The 12,698-nt window shown below is 51.9% G+C and overlaps 1 protein-coding gene across 2 annotated transcripts in view; it reads left to right on the forward strand.

The window, feature by feature from the left end:
- TSHZ3 (teashirt zinc finger homeobox 3) overlaps positions 1-10,237 on the forward strand; it is a 76,468-nt gene extending 66,231 nt beyond the window's left edge. The window contains exons 2-3 of one of the 2 annotated variants that reach the window (XR_012375986.1): positions 8,185-8,305; positions 10,011-10,237. Coding sequence is in view for 1 of the 2 variants with exons in the window: in XM_025854641.2 (XP_025710426.1) it covers positions 128-3,336 (3,209 nt within the window). In the remaining variant the exon portion in view is untranslated. Of the gene's footprint in view, positions 1-127; positions 4,935-8,184; positions 8,306-10,010 lie in introns of those variants that run through there. The other variant, XM_025854641.2, reaches the window with a different exon arrangement.
- Positions 10,238-12,698: the final 2,461 nt, after the last annotated feature.

The following is a 12,698-nucleotide window of genomic DNA, read 5'->3' on the forward strand; positions in this document are numbered from 1 at the left end:
CTTCCTTCCTTCCTTCCTTCCTTCCTTCCTTCCTTCTTTCCTTCCTTCCTCCCTCTCTTTCTCCCTTTCCCTCCCTGTCCCCGTCTCGGTCCTTCCTGTCCCGCTCTCCTGCCCGCTCTCACGGCAGCCTATGTTTCCGATGAGCTAAAGGCTGCCGCCCTGGTGGAAGAAGACCTAGACCCCGAGGAGAGCGTGGCAGATGGGGAGCCCTCGGCCAAGTACGTGTGCCCCGAGAAGGAGCTCAGCAAGGCCTGCCCCAGCTACCAGAGCTCCCCAGCGGCCGAGTTCTCCAGCCACGAGATGGACAGCGAGTCCCACCTCAGCGAGACCAGTGACCGCATGGCCGACTTCGAGAGCGGCTCCGTCAAGAACGAGGAGGAGAGCAAGGAGGCGGTGGCCGCCCTGGAGGACACGGCCGTGTCGGACAGCCTGGAGCAGATGAAGGCCGTGTACAACAACTTCCTGTCCAATTCCTACTGGTCCAGCCTGCACGTCAGCCTGCACCCGCCCTCGTCCGAGAAGAACAATGGTGGCGGCAGCAGCAGCAGCAGCACCAGCAGCAGCAGCAGCAGCGGCAGCTTCGACTGGCACCAGAGCGCCGTGGCCAGGACGCTGCAGCAGGTGCCCCAGGGCCGCGCGCTGCCCGAGCCCAGCCTCTTCAGCACCGTGCAGCTGTATCGGCAGAGCAGTAAGCTCTACGGCTCCATCTTCACGGGTGCCAGCAAGTTCCGCTGCAAGGACTGCAGCGCCGCCTACGACACGCTGGTGGAGCTGACCGTGCACATGAACGAGACGGGGCACTACCGTGACGACAACCACGAGACGGACAACAACAACCCCAAGCGCTGGTCCAAGCCCCGCAAGCGCTCCCTGCTGGAGATGGAGGGCAAGGAGGACGCCCAGAAGGTGCTGAAGTGCATGTACTGCGGCCACTCGTTCGAGTCCCTGCAGGACCTGAGTGTCCACATGATCAAAACAAAACACTACCAAAAAGTGCCTCTGAAGGAACCCGTCACGCCCGTGGCAGCCAAAATCCTTCCCGCCGCCGCGCGGAAGAAGGCTTCGCTGGAGCTGGAGCTGCCCAGCTCCCCGGATTCCGCCGGCGGGACCCCCAAGGCCGCGATGGCGGAGACCAACGACGTGCTTCAGAAGAACTCCAACCCCTACATCACGCCCAATAACCGGTACGGCCACCAGAATGGGGCCAGCTACGCCTGGCACTTTGAAGCCCGCAAGTCCCAGATCCTGAAGTGCATGGAGTGCGGCAGCTCCCATGACACGCTGCAGGAACTCACCGCCCACATGATGGTCACCGGCCACTTCATCAAGGTCACCAACTCGGCCATGAAGAAGGGCAAGCCCCTCATGGAGACGCCCGTCACGCCCACCATCACCACCCTGCTGGACGAGAAGGTGCAGTCCGTGCCCCTGGCCGCCACCACCTTCGCGTCCCCTGCCCACACCCCTGCGAGCGTCTCGCCGAAGCTGAGCGTGGAGGTCAAGAAGGAAGTCGACAAGGAGAAGGCGGCCCCCGACGAGAAGCCCAAGGAGAAGGAGAAGCCCGGCGAGGAAGAGGAGAAGTATGACATCTCTTCCAAGTACCACTACTTGACGGAGAACGACCTCGAGGAGAGCCCCAAGGGGGGCCTGGATATCCTCAAGTCCCTGGAAAACACAGTGACGTCCGCCATCAACAAGGCCCAGAATGGCACCCCCAGCTGGGGGGGCTACCCCAGCATCCACGCCGCCTACCAGCTCCCCAACATGATGAAGCTGTCCCTGGGCTCCTCGGGGAAGAGCACGCCCCTGAAACCCATGTTTGGCAACAGCGAGATTGGGTCTCCCACGAAAAACCCGACCCTGGTCTCCCCGCCCAGCAGCCAGACCTCGCCCATGCCCAAGACCAACTTTCACGCCATGGAGGAGCTGGTGAAGAAAGTCACGGAGAAAGTGGCCAAAGTGGAGGAGAAGCTGAAGGAGCCTGAGGGCAAGCTGTCTCCCCCCAAGCGGGCCACCCCGTCCCCGTGCAGCAGCGACATCAGTGAGCCCGTCAAGATGGAGGCATCCAGCGACGGGGGCTTCAAGAGCCAGGAGGGCAGCCCCAGCCCCCAGCGGGACGGGTGCAAGGAGGGGAGCCCCCCGGCCGAGCCGGTGGAGAATGGCAAGGAGCTGGTGAAGCCCATGAGCAGTGGCCTGAACAGTAGCACAGCCATCATCACTGACCACCCGCCTGAACAGCCTTTCGTGAACCCTCTGAGCGCCCTCCAGTCGGTCATGAACATTCACCTGGGCAAGGCCGCCAAGCCCTCCCTGCCTGCCCTCGACCCCATGAGCATGCTTTTCAAGATGAGCAATAGCCTGGCCGAGAAGGCGGCCGTGGCCACCCCGCCGCCCCTGCAGTCCAAGAAGGCGGACCACCTCGACCGCTATTTCTACCACGTCAACAACGACCAGCCCATCGACTTGACGAAAGGGAAGAGTGACAAGGGCTGCTCTTTGGGTTCAGTGCTTTTGTCACCCACGTCCACATCCCCGGCAACCTCCTCATCCACCATGACAACGGCGAAGACATCTGCCGTCGTATCATTCATGTCAAACTCACCGTTACGCGAGAATGCTTTGTCAGATATATCCGATATGCTGAAGAACTTGACAGAGAGCCACACGTCAAAGTCCTCCACTCCTTCCAGCATCTCTGAGAAGTCTGACATTGACGGGGCCACGCTGGAGGAGGCTGAGGAGGCGACGCCCGCACAGAAAAGGAAGGGCCGCCAGTCAAACTGGAACCCCCAGCACCTGCTGATCCTCCAGGCCCAGTTTGCCGCCAGCCTCCGGCAGACCTCCGAGGGGAAGTACATCATGTCAGACCTGAGCCCCCAAGAGCGCATGCACATCTCGAGGTTCACCGGGCTCTCCATGACCACCATCAGCCACTGGCTGGCCAACGTGAAGTACCAGCTGCGAAGGACAGGTGGAACAAAGTTCCTCAAAAACTTGGACACCGGCCACCCCGTGTTCTTTTGCAATGACTGTGCGTCACAAATCAGGACTCCTTCCACGTACATCAGTCACCTCGAGTCACACCTGGGCTTCCGGCTACGGGACTTGTCCAAACTGTCCACCGAACAGATTAATAATCAGATAGCACAAACCAAGTCGCCCTCAGAAAAGTTGGTGACGTCCTCCCCTGAGGAGGACCTGGGGACCTCCTACCAGTGCAAACTTTGCAATCGGACCTTTGCGAGCAAGCATGCGGTTAAACTTCACCTTAGCAAAACACACGGGAAGTCCCCAGAAGACCACCTTCTGTACGTTTCTGAGTTAGAGAAGCAGTAGCATTCGCTTTCGATTAAAATGACTGTAATTTGCTTTGAGGGAAACTGTTGCAGGCACCTTAAGGCCCCTCTGTCTTGTTCTTGGCACATGTTCTTATTTTAACTGCGGAGAATCACTCTGGGCTGGACTGTTTTGTAGAACTGTACAGTGTTTAATAGAGGTGCATAATCAGCTGTTGTTACTGGTAAAATATGAAGGTTAAAACGCAGTGGTTAAGTGTTTGGAACTTTGTGTAAATGGGATTTAGTTGTGAGCATCCCCCCGATGCTTCAAGCTGCATGCATTAACAGACAGTTTAATTAAGCATTTATAACGAAATCGGGCACACTTTTTCCACGCGGCTCGAGTGTGCTGGCATTTCTCACCCTTTCATCTTTAGCCCTCTGAGTACTTTGAAGCACTTTTGCATTAATTTGGTTAAAAAATAAAATAAAATAATAATAATGTATGAAGCTCTGTTTTTTAAACTCCTTACCAGCTTAGTTAAAATTAATAATATGAACCTCCATTTATGCAGGTCTGCAGGGGTATAACACGCCTTGAAATTTAAAAGAATATTATTTTCACATTGAAACATAGATGTATATATTGTATAGATTTCAAACTCTCTTATGAAAAATGTGATTGTGGTTTAAATGACCTTTTTTCCTGCATTTACAGCAACAGTGTTTTATGTACCTGCTATGCTCTGGGCATAAGCCGTGCCTATGTATAGTGTATATTTCTTTTTTCTTTTCTTTTTTTTTTTTTAAGGTCTATGGGTTTTTTTTTTTTACATGCAAACATTGTAAATTATACAGAAGATACCACAGATAGCATTTATAAAGTATACAGAAACATTATCTGAAAGCAAAGTATGATTGTTTGTTTTGCTATACAGTACATCTATATTGATAGAGGTTCATGTTTAAATTATACATATTTATTAGCATCATATTATCATTTGTTTTGAGCAGTCTGAATACACGAGGCCAGGAAACAGACATCCATGGCGGGCATCATAACTATTTTGCACATGATTTTTAAAGGTATTTATTAGAAGTCAAAGAACGCGCAAAATAAACTCAGTGCTCAAAGGGTTAAGTCTATTTGAAAAGGAATAAAAAAGAGCAACAGCAACAAAAAGAAGTCGTACTGTATCTCCTAAGCATTGATAAAGCCTTTAAAATGTTTGTACTGTAATACTTTGCTTAAAAGTCACGAGGCATTCTGTGATACAACGTCTTTCACTTATTTATAAGCCCTCTTGGTTGCTATTCCATACTGTAGGATGCCTTTTTATTTCGATTGGTAACTTTCTGTTTTGTTCTTCCTAATTATTCTCCCAAGATCCCACACTGCAGCTTTATCTTTAGGCTTATGAAAGGTAACCCGTGGTTACCGGCTCTCCAAGTGATTCTGTTCTTCTCCATTTTTGGCAGTTAATTTGCAGAAGTAACTGACAGCTGACACCATATGAGAACCTATGTATAAAATATTGGCATGTAAACAGCACAGACACTGTAACATACTCTGTGCCCTGTTTTGTTGTTGACAATGAACCACCATTATGTGACTCTTCATATAACCCTTTTTTCTACGGCAGCATTAAAATTGTCTTTTTGCTATAATTTTGTGTTGCGTTCACAATTCTGTCTGAAATGTGCTACGACTAACGAGCACATTAAAATTAAATTGTATGCGATCTGTTTATGACTGAGTCGGTTGCTGTGTCTGCCAGGTGCTGGCAGTCGGAAGCTGCCCGTAAATCAGGGGAGTTTTAGTGAACTTTGGCGTCTGGAGAGCAGGGAGCCCTCTTTTCAGAGCCTGCGTGGACAGAATTTTCCCTGAGAAGAGAACGTTAGAGAAAGGAAGACTTTCGCGTGAGGTTAGCTTCTCTCTGCGAAGGCGGTGTTAGAAACTTATTCGGGAGCGGAGCTTCGGGTCACACCCCTGGCGACCTGCGTGCTTGGGGGCCGGGGCTTTGGTCTCCCTCCGGGAAGTGCGTGAGGAGTCAGGGCCCTGAGCCCTGCAGGAGGCAGGTGTGGGGAAGACTCAGACTCGGTGCTGGGCGGTTCCTTCCTGTGGATTCGGGCTTTTCACGGAGCAGGAAACAGAGCCATGCCGGGAAGGTGGACTCTGGGACCAGAACTTGCTCTCTGCTGTGCCCCGATAACGAGGTGCAGGGTGGCGGTGGGGAGTCGGGGGTGGGTGGGACTGAACCCATACACGGGAGGAGTGGGGAGAGCATTTATATGATAATCACAAGCTTTTATTAGCCCTGGCAAATCATGCCAACAAAACGCTGGGAACATCATGTAAAATTGTAAAATACCTTTATTACTACATTCAAACTACTCTCGCAGTTATGCAGAATCAGAGCTCCTAACCTAGAATTATACAAATGAGAGATGTATTACATCCACGTAATACATAAAACACCTCAACTTAAAAAAAAATACTCTTTTATTAAAAATTTAAATTAAACCCTTTCAGAGATGTTCGGCAACACGCCTACGTTTCTTCCCGTTTCATCCCCGCCCCTTTTGTCAAGACGAGTCCCAAATTTCTGTCTGCTCTACTTTTCTCTCAGCAATCCATGTCTCTGCGAGTTTTTAGAGAGACCCTCACTAGAGTTTCAGACGGGTTTTTGGCAAATCGGGAGCGCCGAGCTGGCTCTGCTCGAGCCTGGTGATCTAAGCCACACAATTGTGCTGCGTCTGCAGGCGGGGTGCAGCGGGCTTTCCCTTCTGGGAGGCGGGCCTGGCTCCTTCCCCAGCTCCTCCGTGGGCCTGGTCCCTCTGTGAGTAGTGGTGTGCCCCGTGGGCCTTTACCTGGGAGGAGTGTGGCACACAATGCATTCCTCCCGGGGGCGGGGGTGGGGGACCGGTTCCTCATGGAACCCGGCTCAGGGGACAGCACCCTCCCTCCCGTGCCTCCCGCATCTTCACATCCTGGAGCCCAGATTTCCACTCTTGAATTTTTCACAGGTTAAATATAGCATCGGTTTATTAGAATCCAAAGTCCTGCGTCTAACAGATTAAACTGACAACACTTCCATCACCACCAGGCCCATGTGGCTTGAAGGGAGATAGGATTTGTGCAAGTGAGGGTGCCTGCCCCCCCCACACTTTACAGTTTGGGAGAAGAACCCGATACTCTGCCCATCTCGTCCTCACCCCACCCCAGGATTATCTTCAGGACTTTTCACTTTGGGTGTGGAAGTGAGGATTTAGAGCCAAGGTGGGTACCAGGTGATCTCGCCCGTTGGGCACCTGGAGCTCGGCACCAGGAAAGGATGCTCGCAGGAACGGGGCCCAGGAATTAGTGTTACCTCGGGAGGAAACACAGTTAGCTGGGGAGTTGAAGACCCTAGTCATGAACACAAACCTAATTTGGCCCAGGGACAGTCCCCCAGACCATGCATCCTGGGAGGAGGTGAGCATGGCTGGCCAGGGCCTCACCCCATTTGGAAACGTAGGGCCATTTACTCTGGAGGTCACCGCACCCTCTCATGGCCAGAGAGCGGACCACTGCTCGGAAGAGCCTTCCATTCGCAGCCCAGAATGACCCCGATTGTCTGGAGATAAAACGGGGAGATCTCAAGCGGCATGCTGAATCTCCCGTAGTTGTGCGCTGGTTCTCCTGTGGTTGGTGCTGGTAGAGAATGAGAGTATGGGAAGGGATGGGGCCTCGCAGTCAGGTCTTTAAATGGGCCCTGAGAGGAGGAGGGACGGTGCCAAGTGAGGGAGGTTTTAATCACAGGTGTGTAGGTGACCCCGACCTCACCCCGCCCAAGCCCAGGCTTGTTGCAGTCCTACTGTATATCTTCCAGCCATCACATTTACACAGTATCTTAAAATAACATTTGTGATAAATGTGCAATTTAACTAATTTATGGTGCTATGATGTGCTCAGGGCTACATGCAAGATGAAAATCTTAAATGGAGCTTGAACAGCTCACTTCACAACAAGAAATCAATATGCCACATCTTAGCTATTCGCTGCAGTCAACATTTAGCAAAAATATCAGTGATGTATCTTTAAGTTTTAGGCAGCAAGAATTCTATAATTAACCAAAATCGTACATAGTTAGAGAGGGTTGGTTATGATGAGGACCCAGATCTCCCTGGCATCTCCGTTCTATTTTCATTCTGCAAAAGGAAAAAAAAAAAAATATATATATATATATATATATATTGATAGCCACCAAAGAGGCACCTCTCCCCAGGGTGTTCTGCTCAGGTGGAAGTGTGAACCTCCTCAGCAGAATTCAGGGCTGTGGCCCTGATTCCTTTTCTCAAGTTCAGACCACTCCAGCTAGGTCGACTATCCTGCCCCCAACCCCTGACCACCGACCATGCCACAAGGCCTGGTGACCAAAAAATACTGCAGAGGAAAGGGGCCCTATTACCTATTCCCAGTGCTGGGGAGAGCTGAGCGCCTTCTTGAGAGCAGAACCCTGACAGTGGAGAAGGACAGGAGCCGAGGGGAAGCAAGGCTGCATTTCGCAAATCCGGTGTTAAAACTGTTGTCTCCAGAGATTTCTAACTATCGAATAGGAAAGAAAGAAAAAAAAATTAAATGATTTTATTTTTTCAAATTCATCTGTGAAGTTCTTTTGAAATTGGAAAATTGCAATGGCATTTTATTCTGTTGACTATTTAGCACAAAAACAATACGCTTTGTATTATAGGAAGCAATCATAAAAATGAAAACACACAAACCCCAGCGCCACTCTTTAATAATAAATACTTTAACTTTAAAATAATAGCTATTATCCTTTTAGCTAATGGAGAAATTACCATTTTTACTCTGCCAGATAGTTATTCTTTTGGTAATAGAAACACTAACCTTTTTTCTCCCTAGGGATTTATTAGTAAGCACGTGTAATCTTTGGCAAAAGGAAACCTGAAAATGCATTTCCCGTGGGACCCCGTGCCAGTCGATGCCTTTCAGCCTGCAGCTAACCTCGGGAGCCACGGAAAAGGTACTCGTGCCTGTGTGCCCACGCAATTCCAGGGCGCGCTGGCCTTTGCAAAATATGCTATAGTTAGCTTCGGGAACAATCTCACTCCTTTGGGGAAGGCTTCAGCTCTGTCTCTCAGCATAAAGCTTCTGGGAAGAAAAGCTCCTTTCCGACAAGCCCCACCTTCGCGTGCGTGGTGTGGCAACGTTGTGGCAGCCGAGGGCTGGACCCCCGTGTCAGTGCGGAGGAGCGGTCCAACACAGGGTTTTGTTTCCAGGGACGTGCTTGATCTTCCTTGCACTCCATTGGGTTTCTGCAAGCCGGAGGGAGATGCTGCTGGACTTAGAGGTACCATTTTTCTCTCCCCGAGGATTTGCCAGGAGGCCACCCCCAGGACGATTTAAAAGGCAAGCAAACCATGTCCTGGGTGGGCTTTGACAGTTCCAAGGGCATCCCGAAGCACCTTTGATTTGGGACCGTGTTCCCTGCCCTGCCAAGACAATGGATGTGCCAAATTGTTGGTCTGTGGCCTGACGGTCCGTGATGTCCGGACAGACAGATGGTGACTCAGTCAGGCCAAAGCTCTGGACATCGGCAAAGTTAGTGGCTTCTTGAGGCTCTGCATTCGGGGTCCCGGGCCCTACCCCTGGTCCAAAGAGCCAGGTGTTTTCAAAATTAAATCCCAATGATAGAAAATCGGAGGAATTGCTTCTCCACCACCTTTGTATAATGTCATGCACTAATATATTCTTAATAAATCATTCCTGATGATAATGATGATAAGCAAGGTGACCTCTTTCCAGAGATTAACGTCCACAATTAGCTACTCAGGAGTTAGGATACACTGTTATTTACTGTCTAACCCATGCTGTGCAATACAGGGGCCACCAGCCACGTGTGACTACTCAAATTTAAGTTGAATACAATGAAAAATTGAGTTCTTCAGTCGTACCAACCACATTCCAAGCACTCAGTAGCCACATATGGCTAGTGGTTACACTTTGGCGGGGGCGGGGGGGCAGCCCAGATATGGAATGTTCCCGTCCTCACAGAAAGTTGGTTTGGACAGTGCTGTTTTTCCCAAGTAGGAAAGAGCTCATGGCTTGAAGATGAAAGTGTGCTTCCAGTCCTGGGTATTTCTAAGAATCCTTCCTTTGCCAATATGGGCACAGGCAACATTCTCACGTGCTAATATCTCTGATCAAAGCCAAGGACACACATACTTAACCTTGAGCATAAAATTATAAACAGAAGTGCAGGCATCAGTGTATGAAGTTGCTGATCATTCCCCCTGCTGTGGATATTATCTGGGCTGCAAACTCCGAAGCCCAGAGATCCGATGGATGCGGTCGTGACCTTGCTCTGCCCTTAGCTGGCGAGCAATCCCGCAGTCCTTGAGCTGCTTTCTTTGCCCAAGTGGACTTGAATCCTTCTCTGGGGCTTGGGGACTCAGACGTGGCTGGGAGGCTGGCCTGGCTCCTAGCCCCCATGCATGAGGATCCCGAGTCCCATGACCCCGCCGGGAACCCAGCTCCTCTGCTCTCGTCCCAGGTAGCCGCAGCGGGGGTGGGGGAGTGGGGGTCCATCCTGCTCTCTCTTTAAAAATTAAAATATATAAATAGGACTTTGGAAACGACTTTTTAAATTTGGAGGGGGGGTTACGTTTTAAAAATTATTGCATTTCAACATCTCACTTCCATTACTTTTTTTTTTTCCCCCACCTCAGGATTCCAGGGACACATTTACGACCGTCGTAATTGTGAATTAGAGATCTCCCAGGCCAAGTGAAATGAAATTACGAGAAACTGAAATCTGTTTTAATTGGAGCATTTATGGAAAAAAGAAGTCAGACTGGCTGCTTTTTTCCTTTATGTGGCTCCCCGATTCGGGACGATACCTGGGTCTGGAAGCCAGGGCCCGCCAAACGGCGACAGAGCGGGGACGAAGAGAGAGAGAGAATGAGGTAGGTGTGTCAGGAAGGAGTCATTTTCTTAGCTTAAAAAAAAAAATGGAGGTACAGTCTCGGGAGTTCCGCCTCAGTGACCATGAAACCGAGTCGGCAAAAGCTGAAGGACCCAGCTCCTGAAAGCCTCATCAGGGCTTGTCATCGCTCTAATGAATATCATTTAAATTGCTTTGTATATTGGTGGAGTTTGGATGTCGATTTAATTTGTGCATGTGTTTGAGTTCTTCTGCTTGGCTAGGCTAACAGAGAAGCAGCCGCCTAATGAAAACTGAGTTGGTGACAGTGTGATGTGCTCCAACCCAGTCAAAAGGGTTTGAAGGGCTGCAGTGACAGCCCTCAGAAGGAAGTCGATGTGGCCGGGGGGAGAGAAGGGAGGCTTGCCCATTGGCGAGGGGACCTGCGAGGCAGCGGCCGAGGCGGTGTGGCTGGGCTGGGGACGCATGTGGCGCGGTGCTCGCCCAGCCCGGCCCGTCCGCAGCCCTTGGCCCCCTCCTGGGGGAAGGCCGAGCCCCAGGCCCGAGGCGCTGTGCCTGTCCAACCCAGGTCCACGCGGCTGTCCCCTCTCTGTGGTGAAGTGGCATGCGGATGCAGTTGCTGGGATTGGCCACCTCCGGAGCCAGGGATGTGGCTCGAGGTCCCCAGCTGAGATAAGAGGGCGTCCTCCTGTTTGGACACCCCCAAAGAAGCAAAGACCTTCTCCCACGTGGTTTTCACCCCCGCCATCCGGGGAGGGAGGCTGGTTGGGGTTGCTGTGGGAACTATGTGTAAGGTGCCGCCTTCCCCGGGCCCACTGTCGCTCTCAGGAAAGTCAGCCAGGCTCCTGTTTGCAGAAACACTAGAAAGGCAGGCTGAGCATAAACCCAGTTGCTTGCCTCTCCCTCCACTCAATCCCTTACCGCCAAAGGGGCTGTGGTTCTGGAAGGAGTTTGACCTGGGGCCGGTGCATTTCAGTCAGGGACTGGGTGTCTGGACCCAGGGGTCTGCAGCTTCATCACGGGCTGCCCGGCACCCCAGATTCTCCCGGGGCGGGGGGGTGGTAACCGAGCCACGGGGTGGGCCCAGGCCTGAGGGGTGGGGAAGGGGAGGGCGAGCATATGAAAGCAGCCCCCTCCTCTGTCTTCTCTGCACTCCTCGAGGGCTGACCATTGAACAGATGGAATCTGCCTTCAAATGCTTTCTCCAGCTTCTTATTATAGCCTTCTCAGAGGTTGTCAATATTCACGTGATCAACAAGGCCGCACATAACCTGGAAAAAACAATCATAAACGACAATGTGCTTGGGGGTCTGGGCTGCTTTCTCTGCTCTCTAGACTCCCTCCAGCCCCACCCCTGCAGGAATCCGATCCAGGGGTGCGGGTGGGGGTCCCTCAAGGCTGTACAAGAGATGGACCCGTTCACCTACATAGCCTTAAGGCGGAGATGTGAGGCGTCCCTGGGAAAGCCAGCCCCTCCCTCCCCCTACCATGGAGAGACAGGGTTTGGACTGGGTGGGGCAGCAGAAGGGGGCCTGGGGCAAGGGCTCCCTGAAGGCTCTGGGAGCAGATGGCAGAGTGTCCGGACCTCCAGAGGGGCCTCACTACCCAGTCTGTGCAAGGGACTTTGGCACCACGGCCCATTTAGTAGTAGCGGTTGGTTTTCCTAAACATGGGGACCCATTTGTCTTGAAAGAAGGTCTGAGGAACTTCTGTGTGCCTGAGACATGAGGTGGGGGCACCGGTAAGGCCTCCTTGGACCCTACACAATTCCCAGTGGGACTGAGCCTTCACATCCCCAGGTGATCAGAGGGCAGCCCACCCACCCTGGGCCAGAACCAGGTACGAGGGAGAGAACGCCTAAGGCCCATGCTGGACTTGAGTGAGTTTGGAGCCAAGCTGGAGAAAGGAGACAAAACATAATGACAAATAAATGTCAAACGTCCGAGTAAGAATGAAGATGGGCAGCAAACAAAGTGGGATTACAAGGCTCAGTCCCTGAAACATGAGGTGCCCTGGCAGGGAGCCTGTCTTTGGCGAGGCAAGCCTGGGCTGGACCTTGAGGGTCAGATAAGATTGGAGATGGCAGGGAGAGGAGAGCATGGGAGGCCACGGCTCCTCTTTGTGAGAAACCACCGGAAGGCCGGTGGCTTAGCCTCCTTCTGGCTACACCTGGAGATGGTGAGGCCAATGGCGTTAGCCTGTCACCTCCTGAGAAGCGCCCACTGGATCACCTGAAATTAAGCACTACTGGGCCCATCGATGTTTTCTTTATCCAGTCCAGTGTTTCTAATGTGGGGGTCTTTCTAGGATTTCTTCCACAGTTTCTTGACCTCGTAGGGCTTGCAAAGTGCTTATGGGCACATCTATTCATTGGCTTAATGACAGGGTCCGTGGGCTCCCTGAAGTCCACACATGGGCCTTGGTGGTGGGTCCCTCCTGCTGCCTTCTGGAACTTGTAACTCATGGGGCGCCC

Source organism: Callorhinus ursinus, unplaced genomic scaffold (assembly GCF_003265705.2).
Source record: "Callorhinus ursinus isolate GAN/ISIS: 27379988/994484 unplaced genomic scaffold, GSC_fseal_2.0 scaffold61, whole genome shotgun sequence".
Taxonomy (NCBI): domain Eukaryota; kingdom Metazoa; phylum Chordata; class Mammalia; order Carnivora; family Otariidae; genus Callorhinus; species Callorhinus ursinus.